We start from the raw sequence: 23816 nt of genomic DNA, 5'->3' as shown, positions 1-23816 counted from the left end.
TAAAAATACTGCACTTATATTTTGCATAGGGTTTGATTAAGGTTATAACAACTGCCGAACAACTGTACTGATACTGTGAGTGTGATGTTGGTTTCTCAACTGCTGTAGAGATTATGCCCTGTGGAGGGTATCAGGGTCACATGGAACAGGTCCACAAACAAACAAGTGATGTGGTTCATGTGGGCAGAGAAACCAAAGTGAAATCACACATCTGTCATTTCATCCTCCATATCGTCTCCCTCCGTTTCGCCTTCTCCTTCCACTTCCTCCTCATCCTCTGATGTCATATCCGCATCATCCATCTGGGACATGCACTTCTGACAGGAACAGATGAATAAATAATTCTCCCTAAGAATGAGAGGGGAAAATGGTGTAATTTATCCTTTAAAAAAGCTAAGTAAAGGGATAGTTCACCCAAAAATGAAAATGTTGTCATCATTTACTGCCCCTCAAGTTGATCCAAACCTGTAAGAGTTCCTTTGTTCTGCTGAACACAAAAGAAGATATTTAGAAGAATGTTTGTAACCAAGCAGAGAGAGCAGCCATTGACTACCATAGTATTTTTTTCCCTACTATGGTAGTCAATGGTTGCTCTCTCTGCTTGGTTACAAACATTCTTCAAAATATCTTCTTTTGTGTTCAGCAAAACAAAGAAACTCATACAGGTTTGGATCAACTTGAAGGTGAGTAAATGATGACAATTTTCATTTTTGGGTGAACTATCCCTTTAACATGCAATATACAATTCTGTCACTATTCACTCACACTCATGTCGCAGTGACGGATCAAGTATGTGTTTCTGCAGGATAGTAATAGAAGTTACCAGATCAGCGGGCAAGGCCATAACAGAGGGGCGTTTTCCACTGAGTTACCCGATTTGGGGGTTTAGGGGTGGGGTCGGGTTCGGGTGAAGGGGATCATTTTCATTGCATGATTTATAAACACCCATCAGTTTGAAAACACCCACAAATTTAGAAACGCCCACTTTTGTTCCGCAGAGACCTCATACTCTGACAGATTGATTGACACCTGTCAGACTCGCAAAGATGGAGAGTGACTGGAATGACACAAGTAGTTTTGCAACAGAGCGGTCATTCGAAGTAGAGGACTTTTCTCCCCCACCTTCACCTGAAATGGAGGAGGGTGAATGGTCTATGGACACTGGGCCAGAGCCTTATCAATTCGAGCCGCTGGCTCAAACTGCGGTCTCTTGAACAGTCAAATCCTTATCCTGAATGCTACTAAAAATAGATTGCATACATGCAATGTATTTTTATTCAAATTAACTGAATCAATAAGCAGCACAGGACCAATAAGCTCAAACCTAATAGCCTATAATAAACAGATTTCCTCAAATTAAATTTAGACTATATACGGCAGCACGTTACGGTATTGTTGTTCGTTACCACGACAACCACTTACGTGTCAGGGTTTGAAAGCGCGTCTCATGTATGAATAGTATCTGTACACATGACGGGCTGCAAATATTGCAAGAAAAGCCTGACGTGTACGGACAACTGCATTATTTAACCGTATTATCTTCATTAGAATGTTGATAGCAAGTGTCAAGTAAGTTTCATTCATGACATGTAACATGAGAGTTCATACTGGAGTGAAGCCGTTCTCATGTGTTCTGGAAAATATTTCTTAGGGCGTAGTGAGCTCGTGCCAGAGGCGTGGGTAGCGAGCCGCTGGAAGAGCCAACATATGTCATGATGGCAAACAACGTCCAATAGGAAAATTCAACTGCAGTAGCCACCGTTCAACCGTAAGAGGGCAGCACTCAGACGTTTTTACACCATGTATTTTAGAATTAAAACACTTTACACCCAAATGTCAAAACATTTACTCGAATCAATAAACAGCACTAATAAAGCCACAGTCTTGCAGATCATTAACTAAAAAAAGTTGTTTTAGGGTTTAGTTACCCTTTAAGCATTGTGAGAGCATAGAGAGATCAACTTGTTCACGTCATTCGCAGTGCTTCAAGGGAGTGGGTGACGCTAAAGAGCTGGTATGTGTTGCTTTTTTTAACTCTCTGACTGATGTAATTTTCTGGTGTAATCATGGGTAATGTTGTTCCTTTACAAAGTGGAACTCAACACTGCATCTTGGATCGATGCTATGGAGGAACAACATCAGTGTGACTGGTGTCTGAAGCAAGTGTATACACATGATAGTCCATGACGTCACTACCAGAGTGCCCGTGCGTATAGGAGGGCGCCTGCAATAGACATCATAAACTCTTTGTACCTTCAGGAGACGCTTGTTTGTATGCGTGTGTAAAACAAATAATACGGGTGGAGCAAATTCGACTGGATGTGCTCATTATGATGCAGTCGCGAGACTGGTAAGAAGCTTTGTTCTTCCTCGATTCTCACACGAGGGATAGTAGTCAGCATTTACACAAGCGCATTCAACTCTCGAGGGAGTTAAAGGCGCTCATAGCGATTCATTCATGGTAGCAGAATCTGGCTAAGAATCACAAGCTCCGCCCCCTTAGTTACTGTTGCTGACTCGAGCAAACAAACATAGCTGCTAACTGTTTTACAACGACAGCTGTCATTGTCAATGTTTTTGGACACAGAAGGACCACCTCTCGTCAAGCAGTCATGAAGTGGGATTTAAATATGCCATGGAGGGATATAAAAATTTTTAAAATAATTACAGTGGGTAACAAGAATAATTGGGAAGTGAGGGTTTACAGATCACAATGCAAGCGGGAGGAGCCACATGTCACGGTCGTCATGATCACAGATGACAACATCCAGGATCAACACTGTTCATGTACTACAGGGCAAGATTAAACTAATGTACATTTAACCAGTTCAATATGGAGAGGCACTGAAATGTAGGCCTTCGTTTAGGTGTTTTTGACCTACACTGTTACATGACGTGAGAACTAACTTTAATTGTAACTTAATGAGAGTAAGACAACAAGAAAATCCTCTCAGGATACCTGGAATCAGGGTTACAAGTACCCCAGGTACACCGTTTGACCATTTTTGTAGCATAAACACCATCAAACCAATGACAGCTTCCAATGTTTCTCTATGGCGCAGAAACCTAAAGTTGTCAGAGTTTCGGTCCCCGTGCAACTGATACTCACTTGCCATTGGCTCACCTGCGTTCGAGGGGAGGGCTTACCGATGGGTCAATTAACTAGAATGTTTAAAGAGAAATGTCAGAGGAGCTTGAGTTTGTGGCCCAGTCCTATTTGTTTGAACCTCGAGAGGTGTCTACTCTCGGTTTATGCTATGTCTCCATCATACATCGGAACTCTACTCTCTCGTGAAAGCGCGGGCAGACGTTACTGGAACCAGTTGTTACAAAAACGCATAGTTTCACTTCAGAAGGCCTTTATTAACCCCCTAGATACGTTAGGATTACTTTTATGATGGATGCGCTTTTTTGGGCTTAAAACTGGTACCATTCACTACCATTATAAAGCTTGGAAGAGCCAGGATATTTTTTAATATAACTCCGATTGTTTTTAGCTAAAAGAAGAAAGTCATATACAGGTTGAGGGCCGTGAGAGAACGGCACGAGGCCGGTGGCGTGCTTGATAAGGAGCACCAGCTGCGAGCAGCACTGGTCTCGTTTCTCACGGAGGAGCTTCGGATGCATAAAAGGAGGAGCGACGATAGTAAAGGACGAGAGAGGACCAGGCCTGGATTTTATGTTGCGTTTTGTTTATGTTTTATATGTTTATCTGTGCGGCAGTCGTCTGTGAGGGGCTGCCGTGTTTACGTTCAGTTTGTATTTATTTATATACAGTATTAAAGTTTGTTAAACGTTCATCGGTTCCTGCCTCCTTTCCATAACAGCGGACTACATTAAAATTGGATAATTTTCATTTTTGGGTGTACTAACCCTTTAAGTTATTGTGGAAAAAAAAAAAAAAAAGGTTTCCCTATGGAGAAAACCCAACTGTTGCAAACTTTTAGCTTATATTTTCTGGCAAACCACAAAAAAAAGTGTTAAGAATTGTTATGCAGATATTCCAAGTCTTCTGAAGTCATACAACACTTTTTGCAAGGAAAACCAGTGGTAAAGGCCCCCGATATACTTCAATCGAAATCGAATAAGTAACTGGTGTGACATTTTGAACAAAATCTGGTCAAACCGAAGTTCGTTTGGAGTTCTTTACTGAAACAAAGGAACTTTACGGCTTTTAAATTGGCTAAAAGCCACGATCGGCGTGACAGGCACTGGGATGTTTGCTAGAAGTATGTCGCTGTAAAGGTATTTTTAACTTCTTTTTATTTATCCCGAAACAAACAATTTTTAGGAAGAAGAGATGTGAAAAGATTCTTCAAAAGTAAATAAAATTCAGCACCCTTAATCTTTCAAACTCAAGTGTTTAGATCATATACACTATATTGCCAAAAGTTTTGGGACGCCTGCCTTTACATGCATATGAACTTTAATGACAACCCATTCTTAACACGTAGGGTTTAATTTAGAGTTGGCCCAACCTGTGCAGTTATAACAGCTTCAACTCTTCTGGGAAGGCTTTCCACAAGGTTTAGGAGTGTGTTTATGGGAATTTGACCATTCTTCTAGAAGCGCATTTGTGAGGTCAGGCACTGATGTTCGACAAGAAGGCCTGGCTCACAGTCTCCGCTCATATTCATCCCAAAGGTGTTCCATCGGGTTGAGGTCAGGACTCTGTGCAGGCCAGTCAAGTTCCTCCACACCAAACTCGCTCGTCCATGTCTTTATGGACCTTGCTTTGTGCACTGGTGCGCAGTCATGTTTGGAAAAGGAAGGAGCCATCCCCAAACTGTTCCCACAAAGTTGAGAGAATGAAATTGTCCAAAATGTCTTGGTATGCTGAAGCATTAAGAGTTCCTTTCGCTGGAACTATGGGGCCAAACCCAACCTGCGAAACCCCACACCACAATCCCCCCCTCTACCAAACTTTACACTAGGCACAATGCAGTCAGGCAGGTACCGTTCTCCTGGCAATCGCCAAACCCAGACTCGTCCATCGGATTGCCAGACAGAGAAGCGTGATTGGTCACTCCAGAGAACACGTCTCCACTGTTCAAGAGTCCAGTGGCGGCATGCTTTACCCCACTGCATCCAACGCTTTGCATTGCACTTGGTGATATAAGACTTGGATGCAGCTGCTCTGCCATGGAAAACCATTACATGAAGCTCTCTACGCACTGTTCTTGAGTTAATCTGAAGGCCACACAAAGTTTGGAGATCTGTAGCTATTGACTCTGCAGAAAGTTGGTGACTTCTGCGCACTGTGCACCTCAACATGCGCTGACCCCGCTCTGTGATTTTACGTGGCTATCATGGTACCACGCTTGATTTCACTGAGCGACCCATTCTTTCACAAATGTTTGTAGAAGTGTCTCCTGGGTACTTGATCGTATACACCTGTGGCCATGGAAGTGATTGGAATTCAATGTCCCAATACTTTTGACAATATAGTGTATATCTCTTAATGCCAATGCACCAGAATACGTTGAAGATCTGCCATTAGGGATTTCAATCTACCCTTTTTCCATAATAAATGAAGGTAAATAATATCCATCAGATTCAAGGGGGTCCATCTCTAATCTTGACTTCACAGCCATGAAGGTCAGCAGTTCTTTTCAAGGTAAAAGGAATAAAGTGAATATAGATTAAGTGGAATTTCCGAACAAACCCGCATAGCTGCTGCGATTGACAGGTAAATGATCAATAGGAGAGCAGGGGCCCAGCAGCAAGCCAACAGCCCTGTGGTTATCCAGGCCGAGTGCTGCTGCCAGAGACCAAGGCCATTGATCCTCTCTGGAGGTAGACTCAGCTGGGTAGTTTCACAGAGAATGCTTAAACAAGGGATTGCGTTCGTTTACCTCAAGATCTTGTGCCGGCTATGACGACTCCTGTCTCTCTGGCAGCAGTCCAGGTAGCTGATACAAATTTCCTACAGAAAGAATGAGAGAAATTCATGAGACAATCAACAACTCAGCAACTCTGATTTATTTTTTTATTTGTTTTTTCTGCAGTTATGTTATGACTAGGAATTAAGTTACACAGAAGAATTGTTTTTTAGGTTTTATAAATTGGCCAAAAAAAACATGAAATCACTCTGTGGGTGTAATGGCTCTCGTATTATGTTTTTTCACAGTGGTGTTACTTATTTACAATAGAAAATACAAGTTTTTTTGAAAGTCAAACATTTCATTATTCTACATACTAACCAACCATTTAATCATTTTTCATAGCATTCATTTATTCTCTTTTGTCCTTTTTGGAGGCTGAGAGACCCTCAATACGCAGTCATTGTGTGGGAATAAACTCCTGTTCAAAAGTTTAAAATAACTGGTTTCTATTTTAATATATAATGTAATTTATTCCTGTGATGGCAAAGCTGAACTTTTCAGGAACTGAACTGGAATTTAAAAAGCATTCTGAATAGAATTCTGATTGTGCACAAATCTGCCTGGCTATAAGGCAAAACTTGATGAGAAAAAAATGGTCACTATGCCAGAAAACAAAAGGTAAAACAAATTTGTCTTTAGGTAACCCTATAAAAATTCATAAATCTCTACAATGTGAACTCAACACTGACAGCTATTACAAATTCATGAAGAGCTGTCATCCACTGGCTAATATGATTCAGACAAACAAACCTATGAAATAAATCTGTGCAATGTTCTACCTCTCCAGCATGAAGTCAAGCAGATAGTAGGCCTTTTCAATCTATCTGACAAGCTGCCAAAACTGCTCCAATCTTCAGAGTCTAGACTCTAATTCCTACCGACAATGAAACACTCAAGGCTTTAGAATATTACGGCCCTCCCTCCGAGCATCAGCTTAGCATCTATTATCCAACATCGTCCTCTGACCTCTCCAGGGCTGATGTCACTAAGGGCGCTGAGGTGAAGGAGGAAGTTGTTGTCGGGGAAAGACGCCTCCGCATTGGGAACGCAGCTGTGATTACCTGTACAACAAAGGAAACGCTCATAAATCTTCAGTTCTTTTAGTAGAGCAAGAAGACAGGGCTCATTTGTTAAGCTGACCTGATTTTTGCTACTCAAAGTCAACTTCTACTGTATGTGAAATGATCACAGCTGTACAAACTGAAAGACATGCCAATATGAAGAAAGACAATTCTCACAAGAGCTTTGCAGCAGGAAAAGTCCAGAGCCTTCGCAGTTCAGGAAATCACCGGTTTCTGCAAAAGAAAAAATTATATATTTGAAACTTTTGCACAAAAACAATCATATTTTACACAGATCGATAGCTGTCTAAGTGGTAGAATGTGTGTCTGTCTCAGCTGTGCTTGAGGAACTAGATGTCAAATGCAGAGTTTCAATCTTTGCAGATATACAGATCAATGTGTGAGCAAGTATGTGAGGATCTAGGCACTAGAAAGAGGTGGGAGACAAAGAGAAAAATGACCTTTGTCTATGTCCTTGTACAACTGGTCGATAAAAGCATCCAGTTGCTCCCTCTGCTGGCTGGAAAGCTCCAGTGCATCACACGCATGAACCCACTGACTCAGAGAACTACAGACACACACCAGATCAGAATCACTTGAGGAACATTATTATACTGGATACATCTCTCTAGAGTAAAATAGTGATTGTTTGTATTGACTGGATATTACCTGGTGCCAATACCCTGACCGTTGGTCCCAACGAGCGAAAACAGAGAGCGAAATCCTTCTGGAGTGAACCACTAGAACACAAATTTGTTTTGTTTTTTTACAAACATCTGCCCTATCCTTAATTGACCATATGCACAGTTTCTTCCTAGTTTTCGATAAGCCAGCCTGGGCATTTCTGGTGAACTCTTATCTGTCAGTCATTCTCCACTCACTGTACATGCACACAAAACTAATGGTTGACTTTTTAATGTTGTATTTATATTTGAATGCTGCTCTCACACTTACCATATTGACTGCAATAAAGACAAAGGGAACGTTGTAATAAGAAACAGTCCTGTAATTGGACACGCACACACAGAAATTTTTTCCAGCACTACAAATGTTATTTTTAATGTGATGAACAAAAACATTATTTGTTCACCCTTCTAAGATGGTCCCCATTTGTAAAACCGAGGGTTTCAAAATGTAGGAAATACAGCATTTGATAGAAAACACTTATTTAAAAATAAAAAAGACATTAATTACCACTATAACCTGGAGATGGCGGCAGAGGAGCATGTATTTCCTCATATTAGCCATTTCCAGTAATATTTTTCCACACTTTTCGATTTTGAATAAATATTAAACATTAAAAAATATTTAAAATTAAATTTTCAAGGTGAAGTACTCACTTTTTTAAGTTGTCTTACATTTGATTATCTACATTAATGCTAGGTCTGACTATTTAAATGACTATATTATGATTATAAACTAAGTATTACACTACTGATGCCATGGGCGTCGGAAGCAAAAACAAATGTGGGTCCTCTCTCAGAAACATTTTACTGGAGTAGATGCCATTTACATTAAGTACAAATATGCCGCCTTGTTCGCTAAACGTCTGGTTGGGAAAGACAAAATTACGGAAATCACTGTATCATTGAGAGCGACAATAGTGTATTTGTAAGACGCATGGCATCAAGTTGACGCAAATCGACCAGAGGTTCGAATCCACCTTTTGCCAAACTCTCTCTACTCCCTTTTCCCATCACATATCAGATCGGAAATAAAAATGAAGAAAATATTAGAAAAGTGGAAATAAAGCGTCTAAATGCGTTTAATAATAAGTGTTTATCGTTTACGGGTAGGTAAACAGACATGTGCTGAATTAGAGACGATAAAAGTGAGTGGGTCCAATATCATTGATCGTAAAATGTGGGTGGGTCTTGTCCCGACGACGCCCATGACTGACGCTGTTAAAGCTACCTCAGGACATTGACGATACCGACACACCAATAAGTGACACTTGAACGGAAGATTTCCAGCTGGCTTATATTATTGCAGATGTTCTTAAGAATGTTCTGTGCATATGGACAATTCAGTGCATTCAATGGATGTGCTATACTCTGTAGGCTTCACAAGGATGAAAAGTAGTAACACAGAGACTTGCATATGCGACTAAACTGGCTAAATTAGCCATTGACTGATAAAATTGTTATATTTCACTCAGCAGTGTTTGAGATGCGCAGTACCGGTATACCTTGCAGCCATGGTTTACATTGTTAGTAATAATAGAATTATTATTATCTTAACAGGGTGGCACTTTATTTTACAGTCCTGTTCCCCATGTATATAATATGTACTTATTATAGTTATTACAATAACTGGGTAATAACTAGGTACTACCCCTGAACATACCCTTAAACCTAACCCATGTAGTTACCTTATATTAACCAGTACTTTCTTAGGCAAGTACACAAAGTACACTTACTGTAAAATAAAGTGCAACCCTTAACAGATGTACAGAAACACTGAATGACCAACATCTCAAATACCACCAGCCCTAAATTCTGTTAAAATGACAAATATGCATGCATACATGGTTGCCACTGTTTCGGTCTAATCAAGTTCTATCATTAAAGAAATGCTTGATTGACTGATGTAAAGTGTAGTTGTTTTGCTTTCAGATCATATCACATATGAATAAAGTAAAAAAAACCTGTGCCATTTTACAAAGATAAGCTGATTTGGAGGATATATTAGTCTGGCGAGTAAACAAAAAAAAAACATACTAGCCAATGGCGATTCTAATATAGGTGTGTGTAGAGGGTTGGTAGTGTATGTTTGTTTAATTTTGTATGACCCTTATGCTTTTTATTAAATCATAGAAAGACAGACGACAAAGACGATGTCTGACCTGACTGAGACGATCTTCGTACAGTGCTGTGGAAAACAAATTACGCAGCAAGGCCAGCTGTCCCTGATAAAAGAAAAAAAAACACTGTATATGGGGCATTTTTACTGGTAACACTATTTTAAGGTGACGTAGTAACATGTTACGACATGTACTTACTATAGGTAATAACAGTAAATTATGCATAATTACAAGTAACTAACCTTAATCCAAACCCTAACCGTAACTATATCGTAAGTACATATTACTTAATTACTTAATATTACTCTGTACCCAAATAAGTACAATGTAACTACGTCACATTAAAATAAAGGGTTACACTTTATTTTAAGGTGTCTTTGTAACAGTGTAATTATATATTTAAGTACTGAGTAATATTAATAAACTACACATACTTACTATAGAGTTAGGGTAGGATTAGGGTTTGGTTGAGGGTTAGTTACATGTACTTACCATAGTAATAACAGTAAATTATGCATAACTACATGCAACACATACAATGCATAATATTAATAGAAAACATAATAAAAATAACTTTTTTGTCACTACCGTGAAAAACCCAAACTTCTGAATAGGCAAACTTGATGACACAGAGTGAAGCATGACATTGAGATGCTTTAATAAAGTAAAAACTATTATGGACTTTCTATTTACCTGAAACTTCCCTCCCAACAATTTATGAACTATTTCCTCCTCTTCATTTGCTGTACGACTACAAAAATTAGAGAACAACCTCTGCCAGCGTCCCTTATCTTGAGCCTGAAACAGCAAAAAATGCAGTTATTTCACACTTACTAACATTTCATTTATGCACACAATCCTCTTAGACACTTATTTAGAACAATAAATAGACAATAATAACCTGCTTGATGGTGGCCACCATCCTCACCATGATCATGACACTGGAGGTTTCTGGAGGGTAGTGCACACTCCTGGGTAATATGCAAAAACAATTTAATGCAAGAGCAGAGTCATATATTTCAAGGTTAGCATGCTTAAAATGCCTATGCATCAACAGCCTTCAAACCAAAGAAATCAATTACTGACAAAGCAAGGACCTGCAATACTTAATCTCTAGTATTCTGCATGATACTTTTAGTATAGACCTTATGTGCCAGAGAAACAAGCGCGCAGCCATCTTTAAAATTTTGTGTTTGAACTTCAGTTTTTGTGGTAGTGCTGTATATTTCTATAGCATCACTAGCCAAGTTTCCATCCACGTTTTGATATCGACAAAGTGAATATGCATTAAAAAAAGATTGCGAGATTTGTTGTTTCCATCCAATTGGCTTTTTACCGATAAAATGGTGTGCGTAATTTCGAACCGTCATAACGCATTGTCACATAAATCATATTGTATTGCTAAAAAATCTGCCGTTGAGTATTTTCCATACATAATTTTGCGTACATCCCAAATTATATTGTATCTTTCACATCCCAAATATTTGTAAAATGCATAAAGTAAAGAGACAAGTGAAATATATATAATTATAATTTTGGACAGCTTTGACAGGACTGCATGTAACTGTCTTTATGTGACAAAACCCATGGGTTTGGACACAGGGCAGCTCCTTTGTCCTATATGCAAAATTTAGGATACATATGGTACAGTAAAATGTTCGGTCATATAGCAACAATCTTTAAAATAAGCCTTGAACATGCAGTCCAGCCAGTTGCTGTTTGACGTGGCAGAGAACGCATGCATTCAGTTAATTTCAGAGTTCAATAACATCAAATTGATCAAAAACATCAAATCACTGCTAATTTTGTTTCTCAGGGACAGATGCAGCTGTAACCTAAACTTTTTTTATTTGTGTAGGCCTATATTTAACTTTTTATAGAGATGCATCTTAATTTTAAATTTGTTTACAGCTTTTTGGATTCAACTCATTTTATTTTCCTAATTTGTTTGAGATAAAAATTATAATACATATTAAAGGGTTAGCTCAACCAAAAATGAAAATTGTCATTAATTTCTCACCCTCACGTCGTTCCAAACCCGTAAAAACTTTGTTCATCTTCAGAACACAAATTAAGATATTTTTGAAGAAATTGGCGAGATCTCTGACCCCTCCATCGGCTGCCGTAGTTCTCAAAAGTGCTGCACTGCATTTACAATGGAAACTGTAGGAGACTGGCACAGGCTAGAATTAAATTGTTGAATAAAGTCGTTATTTTGGTTTGTTTTTTGCGCACAAAAAGTATCCCTGTCGCTTCATAAAATTAATGTTGAAACGTTGGAGTCACATGGACTATTTTAACAATGCCTTTACTACATTTCTAGACCTTGAAAGTGTTCATTAAATTGCTGTCTATGGAGGGGTCAGAGAGCTCTCAGATTTCATCGAAAATATCTTCATTTGTGTCCGAAGATGAACAAAGGTCTTACGGGTTTGGAACGGCATGAGGGTGAGGCATTAATGACAGAATTTTCATAGGTAACCTTTCCCCGTATGACGACATACAGGGAAGATTCCAGATTGGCCCATCTGAGCTTTCAATTTGTCAAAGGCAGAGCAGGATACCCAGGGTTTACACCTATTGCCATTTCTAGCCACTGGGGGACCATAGACAGGCTAGGGGAACTCATATTAAAGGGGTACTTCAGCACTGGGAAGATGAATGTGTATTTAAACTGGGTCATTTATGTAGTAGAAATGTTAAATTATTTCTGAAGTTGGTGCCTTCTAGACTGAGAAAAGACAGAAAATGTATTTTTGTCTCATGTGGATGAAAGACAACAACTCCCAGAATGCACTTACTTCGCTGCCCAACGAGGCCTCTCCCAAAGCCACGGCGACTGGTTATCACTTGCCCACCATGACACCGCCCCCACCGTTGTTTTGATTTTCATAGTAATACAATAATTTCGTTCAGTTAGAGAATAGACAGTACAATTAAAAACTGAATGTGTCTTTTCAATAACGTGTGAGTTAGCCGAACGAAGGTCACGACAAACGCAGCAGGAGTCAGATTTCATTCATCAATGAAGTAGAGCTGAGGTAAGCGCGGCAGTCATTCACGACGCGTGTCCAGTCTGGCGCGTTTTCAGATCATGCCTATGGAAGCTTAACTTTCTTAGGAATTCATTGAAAAGTTGAAACACTCACTTTGCTCCGCATCGCTCCATTATGAATGCCCGAGCCGAGCGGCCGCGCGCATTTACATTCTGTGAGTGAGATCCCACCCCTATGAGCGGGTTGAAAACATGCCGAAGTAGCTCCTTCTACTGGCTGTAGTCTCTGGCCAAAAAAATCCTCTGATGACGCAAAAATTACGATATTTGCGTCATCAGGGGGTTTTCCAAAAATAAAATGCATAATTCTCTCGTCTCAGGGGGACATGAGGGGGAAAAGTATGATAATTTGAATATACTACCGGGTTCTGATACAAAGCTTAATGCTAAATCACCCTTTAATGTTAAAAAAAAACCTCAAAGTGAAATTTTCATGCCATGGGACCTTTAATAAATTGATTTTCATTTGTCATGTAGCCAGATCCTGACCATTAAATCATGATTTTAAGGCATTCATTTTATATATTCAGGTACAGAAGTAACACGTTGTTTATTTTACCTTTTTTGTCAGTACTGGGAACTCCAACAGCCTTCCTTCGTTTAACAGAAACCCCATTTTTATTTTTGATGAGCTGCAGAGATTTTCAAGGTGCTATATTTTCTGTTTATATATATATATATATATATTTGTTATATAATAAAATTGTATAGCTACATAAACATTTTTTTTTATTAAAAAGTGTCCTGTTTTTTGTACTTCGTTATAAAGACTATTTAGATCAATACTTGATCAAGCAATATTCATAAACAGGAGCAGTTAGCTAAATTCTTCTGATTTAAAGCTGCTGTCCGTAACATTTTTTGTGTTCAAGATTTACAAAAAATATATAATGAGAATGTACAACATGAATCCATTTTCCAAACCGTGTTTTTGTCTTACTCTGAATCATTATAGTACACTTATAATAAGTGTTTATATTGGGACTATTTCAGACCAGACTGGTAGGAACCGCTGCGGAGGAGCACAGTCCCTGCATGACTCGCCAAAGACATAAACAGAGAGAAGTAGCTCCGGCTGCAATGTTCTTCCGCAAGACGCATGCAGTTCTGTTTATTAACCGCTAGAGCAGAAGTTACAGACTGCAGCTTTAACTTTTATTAGATTGTAAAAAAAAGTGACAAAATAACTAAAATAAGGATGAATGATGTTTGAGAGGTAACTAACACATCTTTTATTCTTACCAATAGTAATAAAATAATTGAATATACAATTTAATAATCTGAATATAATAGATTTAATGCGCGAAACGGTGCTTTAAAGCAGCACTAGGTAACTTTTCAACCTTTATAATATATTTTCAAACCTCTTGTGATGATACATCGACTTACAATAGGTTGAATGACACGTCTGCCATAGCCTGATGGGGTCTGTATCGTTTTTAATCGTACTTTTAAACTTCGGGTTTCGGGTGATAACCCGAGAAAAAAAAGAACTACAAAATTCGACTGCTTTACGGCATATACGTCACTTCCTCCACCACCCCCACTTCCTTAAATTCGGACATGCCAAACTATCATTTTTTGCCGAATGTTATAGTCATGGCCGAAGCAGCACAGAAAAATAAGAAAGCAAAGGTTTTGTCGGAGGAAAGCAAAAAGAGGAAACGAGAAAGTGATCGGATTAAAGGCAGGACGAGGATCAACATTGGGCCAGCGTTTGCTCGTTGGCGTGAGCTGAAGGAGGAGGGGCTACATTCTTGCAAGTAAATACGTAAGACGTACAAAATCATATTTTAGGGTACCTAACATGTCTGTGATATTGGTTTATTTGTCTTGCCTCAAGCTATAATGCAAATCGATTTTTCAAATTTGCAGATTCATCTAGGGTAGCTTGATATTATAATAATGACGATGTATGGTTATTACCTACCACTCAAACATTGAATTGAAGTATCATATAGATTCCGTAAAACGGTAACCAATAGACTAGGCTACTATAATGACGCTGGCTTGTAAACGTAAGCATCGCGATCATTTGGCATTTGAAAAAAATAAAACCCATGAAATTATATTCATATGACATGCTGAAACATATGCCACTGTACCTGGGATGAAGACATTTCACACGCGATGCAAGCAGAACACCTGCATGTGAACTCGATAGACATGTGAACTCCTCCTGCAGTGTTAAGGGCTATCATAGTTGTCATGTCAACAAATGCACGTGCGATGCATCCACTGATGTAGAATGACAGTTTACGACAGTAGTAGAGGACAAAACTCTTTTCCCAACTGTAGGGGGACCCTGAGAGCAAAAACTACCTAGTGCTGCTTTAACGGAAGCAACGCCACGAACGTGGACGCTATAGACTAATTCTGTCATGTGACGCCACATTTATTTGCATTGAAGCCCTTAAAGTGTTTTTTTTTTTTGCGACATTTGAAGTATCGACCTCGACAAGATTTTAGCAACAAAATAAAATTCCATCAGATGTATCGTAAACATTTTGTTGCGCTAAACCTTTTTTCGCCAAAAAAATCCTTGGATGGAAACCTGGCTACTGTCGAAACGTAATTAGCTGGTGAAGAGAATTGACTTATTGTAGAGTTAACGAAAGCATTGTAAAGTTTAAAGCAGATGTCATAACAAACATCAGTAGACTGGGAAGATTTAAAACGAGAAGTTCATTCATAAATCCATAAGCTCTTCGTGTTGTGGAAATACAGAAGACAACGAGCTCAGCGGTGCTGAAAAGGGGTGGGGCTTAAGGTCTATGTGAGTGAGAATTTACCTCCATGCGTCCTGCAGCTTGTTAACTGGGTGATCTGGATCCTCACTGGAGGGGCCAAGACACAGGACCTTGTGGTATTGGTCCCATGCAGCCTGCCGGCACTCAGTACTGCAGTACATCACCTGAAGGGAACACATATGAAGTTCAAAAACAGACACATTGGTAGTCCCAGTTTAAAGCACTTGTGTTTAATTACTAAATTATTTTTTTGGAGGGATTTGTACTCAAGTACTACTGAAAATGACCACTCTAAAATTTTCAAATGGGAAAAAACATACTTTTAAAGCACAAATATTTTGCAGGTCATCGTGACTTAAAAATGTCCATGTGCTCCCTAATGTTAACTGAAAAACAGCCAATACCATCTTTTTTTTAGTAAACAATATAATTGGTCAGTTATGGTCAGACTTGTGAAGTGACATCTCATCAGCCATCACAGTCTTTCATCTAAAGCAAAATTATTTAACCCTATAAAGCCTACAGTATCATATTTGATGCATGACATTCTAAGGCCTCTAAATGATCAATTATCAAAACATGTTGTACAAAATCTACAAGACTAATAGTTTATACTTTTTAACAAGTAGAAGCTCTTTTAGTATAAATGTAAAAATGTCCATCTTCAGGTCTTGGTACACGTCTTTTTAATTTGAAATCTTTACTGATTTTTACAGCATAAACCCAAGAATAACTTTTATATTGTTAGTAATATTTCAAGACAAACATTTACTGAACTGAAGCAACTTAGGTTGACTTGATTAATATCCATACATACAAACATACACTTAAAAAAAATTATGAGTATCAAATATGATACATAAGACTTTTGAGCAGTGTTGGCTAAGTTATGAATTACTAGCTACTAATTACAACTTTAAAAGTGTAATTAGATTACTCTCTCTAAAAAGTAATGCATTACTTATTAGTAATTACTTCCTAAATCCCATATCAACCTCAATCCTGTTGAACAATGCCAGGATAGACACGATACTGCACTTTTGATTCTGATTTGATTTGGAAGTACAATCCCAAATCAGAAAAAGTTGGGACAGTATGGAAAACGCAAATAAAAAAAAAAGAAGTGATTTCTAAATTTACTTTGACTTGTATTTCATTGCAGACAATATGAACACAAAATATTTCATGTTTTGTCTGGTCAACTTCATGTCATTTGTAAATATGCATCCTTTCCTGTCATTCAGACCTGCAACACATTTAAAAAAAAGTTGGGACAGTAAAGCATTTACCACTTTGTAATGTTGCCATTCCTTTTCACAACACTTAAAAGACGTTTAGGGACTGAAGACACCAAGTGATGAAGTGTTTCAGGTGTAATTTTGTCCCATTCTTCCTGCAAACAAGTCTTAAGGTGGGCAACAGTACGGGGTCTTCGTTGTCGCATTTTGACACATTCTCTATTGGAGACAGGTCGGGACTGCAGGCAGGCCAGTCAAGTACCCGTACCCTCTTCCTCCGCAGCCAGGACTTTGTAATGTGTGCAGAATGTGGTTTTGCATTGTCTTGTTGAAATATGCATGGACGCCCCTGGAAAAGATGTCTTCTTGAAGGCAGCATATTATGCTCTAAAATCTCTATGTACTTTTCAGCAATAATGGTGCCTTCACAGAAGTGCAAGTTACCTTGCCAAGGGCACTGACACAACCCCATACCATGACAGACCCTGGCTTTTGGACTTGTTGCTGGTAACAGTCTGGATGATCCTTTTCTTCTTTGGTCCGGAGCACACGGCGTCCGTTCCTCCCAAAAAATACCTGAAATACTGATTCATCTGACCACAGTACACGTTTCCACTGTGTGATGGTCCATCCCAGATGCCTCCGAGCCCAGAGAAGTCGACGGCGCTTCTGGACACTGTTAACATAGGGCTTCCTTTTGGCACAGTACAGTTTTAACTGGCATTTGTGGATGTAACTACGTATTGTGGTACTTGACAAAGGTTTGCTAAAGTAGTCCTGAGCCCATATGGTGATATCGCTTGTAGATAAATGACGATTCTTGATGCAGTGCCGCCTGAGGGATCGGAGATCACGGTTGTTCAGCTTAGGCTTGCGCCCTTGTCCTTTATGCACTGAAATTTCTCCAGATTCCTTGAATCTTTTAATTATGTTATGCACTGTTGAATGTGAAATATCCAAATCTCTTCCTATCTTTCTTTGAGGAACATTGTTTTTAAACATTTCAATAATTTTCTCACGTATTTGTTGGCAAACTGGCGATCCTCGGCCCATCTTTGCTCCTAAAGGATTACACCTTTCTCGGATGCTGCTTTTGTACCAAATCATAATTACAATCACCTGTTGACATCACCTGTTTCAAATCACATCATTATTTAACAATTTTACCTCATTACTAGCCCTAAATTGCTCCAGTCCCAACTTTTTTTGAAATGTGTTGCAGGTCTGAATGACAGGAAAGGATGCATATTTACAAATTACATGAAGTTGACCAGACAAGACATTAAATATTTTGTGTTCATATTGTCTGCAATGAAATACAAGTCAAAGTAAATTTAAAAAAAAAAAAAAAAATTGCGTTTTCCATACTGTCCCAACTTTTTCTGATTTGGGGTTGTATTTAAAGAGAGACGGTCACCTTAAAAACATACCTTTTAACATTAGATATTACATTTTGATGTTAAATCCATTATTGTTTTATATGGAAATGTTCTTCAGTCAGTACAATATTCAATGCAATTACACCAGAAGTAACTAATTAAATTACAGAAAAATTAAGAGCAATCGGTTACTTTATCTTTTTAAGGGAAACGTAATAAAATTACAATAATTAATTACTGCCTTTGAGAAATGTTTTGTCTCTATGATCATTGTACTGCATTTATTATATGTTTTGCCCCCTACAATAAAAACTACAGAGCTTTGATATAAAACTAAGCATTTAACTATAATTTTACAAAGACATATTATTGGGAGTTGTAGAGCGACAACTGATATTCATATGCATTTTATGCAAGTAGTCTGCTTTAAAGATTTCACTGGTTTACATTACAAGCAGAATTTCATTTTACTTTTTGGCCATCTAAATATTAACAACTGCACCAAATTGCATGTTTTTGCTCACTTTGGGCCTCTAAAAAATAAAAAAATAAAAAATAATAAAATAAAAAATAATTAAAATGAGCTCAATATTCTCCTATGAGCCATAATATCCTGACCTGATGTATCAAATACAAAACATAAAACACATATGCAAACTCTTTTTAATATTTTGTCAAACATTTCAATTAAATTTATATTTTTAGTCTGTTTGCTCATGACGACAACCTTTACCATATAATCAACATAATTTTAAATTATATTAATCTCTAGAAAATAAATGCGCACATTGAACATTATGAACAATATAAAAATAGTAAGTGAAATGTAATCAGATTATTAAAAAGATTATGAAGACCTGGGTCAAGCACATCAAGAACACATGGGAACATATTAAAGTCAAGTGTACCTGACATTGTGGGCAGGCCTGGTGTCGGTCAGGTCGCACCTTACACAGCTCAGGGTGAGGCAGACTCAGAGCAGGCAGACCGCTCAACCTCCTGGCATTCTCCTCTGCTGTCTCCAAAGCACGCATACAGTACTCACATGCTGAATACGGGAAGAAGAAAACACGCCAGGTACAGGGACACATGAACAACCAAGTAAATAATTACAAATACAGGGGTTGGACAATGAAACTGAAACACTGGCCAATATAGTGCTGGAGGTTTCACACCTGTGTATGTGCCGATCTTCACTGATTGCACATTCAATCGGTAAGAGCAGAGTGTGAAGGTTGAATTAGCACAGCTGTACATAAAATGTATTGCTAGTATCAACACAACATAATGGGAGACAGAGTTCAGAAAAGGACAAATTGTTGGTTTGCGTTCCTCTGGCTCATCTGTGATGTCCTGGTGTATCGAGACTAGAGCTATGATATCCAGGGTAATGTCAGCATACCACCACATAGAACCGCAGCCAACAGGAGTAACTGTCGATGCCAGAGGAAGCTGTCTGAAAGGGATGTCCAGGTACTAACATAAAAACATAAAACCGCAGCTGTCCAAATCACTGTAGAATTAAATCCACAAATCAACTCTCCTGTTTCCACCAAAACTGTTCGTCAGGAGCTCCACAGAGTCAATGTTTAAACGTCCCGTTTTTCCTGTTTTTTTGAAGCTTTGATTGTGTTTACAGTGTGCAATATAACATGTGTTCATGTTTCGCGTGTACAAAAACACAGTATTTTTCACACAATTTATTTATCTGTATACCGCTGTTTTCACTGTCCTAAAAACGGCTTGATGATTTCCTTATTCTATAAAGTCCCTCCTTTAGAAATACGTAACGAGTTCTGATTGTGCCAGCGGTTCCCGTGTTGTGATTCGACAGCAGCTTAGCGCACGTTGCCCGGAAAGGTCACGCCTCTTACCATAACGGGGAGATGCATGCGCTCAAAGTACAGCATCCCTGAAGGCCAAACAAAGGTGATTTGACTTCCTCTTCTCCACGTGGGAGAGCAACAAGACCACGCCCCCTTTTTTGCGTATTCTTGCGGGCGGAGGTTAGTCAACAAACTGTTCTACTGACGTCATTAAAGCAGGATGTACCAGGATGTAGTCCAAACTGGCCGTTCGCTGTAGGCTTTGAAAGGGAACTTCTGTTAAATAAAATATCTCGCTTGGCATTGAACTTTGAGCTTTATAATTTTACAGGTATTATTTATGCTCTAACAGCAACATTACACACTAACTAAAGTTTGAAAAATGGGATCACGAAGAACAGGACCTTTAAGGTCGGGCTGCTATAGCCAAAACTTTGTTCACTCGTACCAGTGGAAAATGTCAGTTTCATTGGTGACAACAGGGCAAATTTTGGGCTGTGGACAATGTGAAACGTGTTTTGTTCTCTGAGTCCACCTTCACTGTCTTTCCCACATGCATGGGAGTTATGGTGTGGAGAAACCCCAAAGAGGCTTCACACATGACTGTTGCTGCTCAGAGTGAAGCACGGGGGCTTATCAGTGATGATTTGCTGCAATATCATTGCATTCCCCGCTGTACTTGATGGGCGCATCCAAGCGTGCCACACAAGTCCTGAAAAGTGAAGCCAAAGCAGTCCCAGTAAAGCTCATAAACCCCACCCTCTCCATATAATCTAATGGGATGTGCGACAAACTAAATCAAATTACAAGTCAAATAAATGTTTTCCAAAAATAGTTTCTGTCATTGTAGGCAGTTTTTAATCACACTAATGTTAGTTCAAGTGTTCGTTCTTTAAATAAGTTTAGTTTCAGTTATTTGATGCTATAAAAATGGGGGTGTGACATCATGATTGACAGCTGAGATTGACAGCATCCCTGAGTGAAGTAGTCACTGAGGCACCAACGGACATTTCTTCAACTTCGGGAGGAGATTGGAGCTTTAACTTTAATTTCTAAGTTTCCATAATTATTTATTATTTCACAAAAAGTTGTTGATTAGATGGGAGTGTGGGCAGGACCGGGACCTTGATATCGCGGCTCAACTTTGCGCTCACTTCTGCACAGACTCGAGACCCAAGATGTCAGCGCCATATTTGGACACTGGCTTCACTACAATACAAGAGAGTGAAGGTGCATCATCCATCTTTTTTTACAGTCTATGGGCTGCCAAGGACCATTCTGGAGAACCATGTGCACCTAATGGTTCAAACATTGTACCCTGAAGGGGGTGGCGTGTATCAGCATGATAATGCACCGATACACACAGCAAGACTAGTGACAGAGTGGTTTGATGAACATGAAAATAAACCTGAATATGTCCCATGGCCTCCACAGCCACCATATCTAAATATTTCTGAACCACTTTGGGGTGTTTTGGAAGAGCAAGTCAGAAACCGTCTTTTTCCACCTGGCCAGGAATTGACCGGAAAAGGAGACCCTACACCATACTAATTACCTTATTGTGGTCTAAAACCATGTGTTTCAGTTTAATTGTCTAAACAAAGCGAAATAATAGCTTTGGTATTTCATCACCAACATATGACAAATAACATCTGGATAACTTTTAAGGAATCTATTCACTCACCTCTGTATTTGTACAAGGCATTCCACAAGAACTGAGATGAGACTAGAGGCTGCTCAATGAAAATAGTGTCACCCTTTTTGAATGATCTTTTGGCGAATAATCCTTTGCCCTGGAGAAATATAATTAGATCATTGAAAACACACACACATTTAACTGCTGATATCTGGAACATGAGATGCGAGAAACCCATTTAAAAGTAATGTCCTCAATATATATCCCCACTTCAGAGAACATGAATATGATTATTTGTCACAGTTCGCATATTTTGGGTTTGTTGCAGGTTCTGGCATAATAAGCCGGGTGACGTGGGAGGGGTGCGAGCACCATAATCAAAGCTAACCCTCTTAAGAAAACATGACTGAACTGGGTAATTTGAGGAGGGTGCATCTCTATCAATCCACTACTGTTGCATACCTTGACATTATCGATAAATCGGACCTCCGCGCAATTACTAGCTTTGGCAGGATCCACGCAGCGAGAAAACATGTCATCTACGGGGGCCGCCATGTTGGATATTTACATATCAACCTCTAACCCCTCGCATTGACCAATAGTGTGCATGTGACACATCTCCTTTCACTGTCAACACTCGACTGTATATAGATAGATTTATTCTGGAAGAAAATATCGGGATGAACATAAATGCTACGCTTAAAGGAGGAAGTAGGTTCTGGTGTTTATTGATAAAAACGTGAAAATGTGCCATAGAAGGCGGGGCGAGTCAACTGGTAACTAGTTACGTCAAATTAGTGAATGAATCGTTCTTCTGAGTCGGATCCCGATTTAGAATTCCTTTCCCAACTATTATATATACTTATATAATATATTCTATCCTCTCATTTTTATTGGTGTAATTATTCAATTGGAGGGGGAAAAAACAGTTAAGCTTGCAAAATGTAATAAACAAGCTCTCATGGCATGACACTGGCCTAGCATAATTTTTCACCAAGGAGATACTATATTTGGAACAACAAAGGTCCTGTACAAAAATAAATATTTTTTGTATTAATGGTTTGAAAACAATATCATATTAGTTAGTCAGCTTTTAAAAAATGATGGAAATGTATTGCCTATAGAGAATTTCTGAATACATTTAAAATAGCAGTTGTGAAACTAAGTTTTTTGTGTTTTTTTACATTTTCTGTTGTAATGAATGCATCCCTCGAAAGGTATTGATCCTTGTGAGAAATACATCACAGGAGGAAGATCTAAATTTTACAAATATCAAGAGTAAAATATTTATTGATACAAATATTTTACAAAATACCATCTCAAATAACTACAGGTCACCTGTGTTTGGAGATGTGAATTGGCGTAAAACTGGTAAACAGTGGATCAATTCTATATAACTTTCCAGAAGTCTACTTTCCAGTAAAACATATGCTGGAACGTTTTAAATTAGATATTGATCACTCTTGCGAAGGTAAAAATGAAACAATTTTTAATGTATTTTTCCATACAAAAGTATTTTGGAACATTTAATTAAAAAAAAAAATTAACACTGCAGCTGAGTGGATCTGACATAATAATGCACTTGAGTGATCTTGGAATTGAGAAAGCATATTCATACAATTAATAATATTAATAGAAAAGTGGCATATTCATAATATGGTCGGACCCCAAACCAAATTTCTCTTACTTTAAAAATGATTTCAAGCTTTATTGTTCTGTTTTGTGTAATTGCACAAAAAGGCAAGGTAAGAAGGTATGATGTTGTGCACTTTATTGTTTTACTTCATTTATTTATTTTTTACTTTTGAATGAATTCCTTGTATTGTTCTGGTTTATGGAATTCATTTAAAAAGAAAGAGTTGGTTCTCAGAAATATGTTTTGTTTACTTGAACATGACAGTTATAAAAAACATACAAGTTAGTTTTAATGAATTACGTTTTATCAAAACATGCAAAAAATTATCTAAAATGAATAATATAAATGTAAATCATACTATGGTTATACTGGATGTGGCAATAACGATGAGGAGAAAAAAATTGTATTAGGCTATGCCAAAACTTGTATAAATTAATAATACAAAAATGTCATAAATCATTATTTGGTCACCCTTTGCAAATATTTAACCAATGAAAAGTATTACGACTAAAAGTCATAACTCCATTGGCTCCTCAAACTGTCAGTA

At 38.3% G+C, this 23816-nt stretch overlaps 1 protein-coding gene across 1 annotated transcript; it reads right to left on the bottom strand.

Annotated features, from left to right (window-relative positions):
• Window positions 1-22213, bottom strand: smyd5 (SMYD family member 5). Its single transcript, XM_079839114.1, has 13 exons — window positions 22096-22213; window positions 21682-21790; window positions 19080-19219; window positions 15597-15718; window positions 10651-10720; window positions 10443-10547; window positions 9792-9854; window positions 7616-7686; window positions 7408-7514; window positions 7124-7180; window positions 6852-6946; window positions 5856-5926; window positions 1-348 (listed from the first exon to the last, which is right to left on the bottom strand). The coding sequence occupies exons 1-13, from the start codon at window positions 22186-22188 to the stop codon at window positions 204-206; spliced, it is 1248 nt and encodes a 415-aa protein (XP_079695240.1). The 5' UTR covers window positions 22189-22213; the 3' UTR covers window positions 1-203.
• Between the last annotated feature and the right edge of the window lie 1603 nt (window positions 22214-23816).

Source organism: Gobio gobio, assembly GCF_949357685.1.
Source record: "Gobio gobio genome assembly, chromosome: 16".
Classification (NCBI taxonomy): domain Eukaryota; kingdom Metazoa; phylum Chordata; class Actinopteri; order Cypriniformes; family Gobionidae; genus Gobio; species Gobio gobio.
Note: the sequence above shows the minus strand (reverse complement) of the source record. Positions and strands in the feature narration are given on the sequence as shown.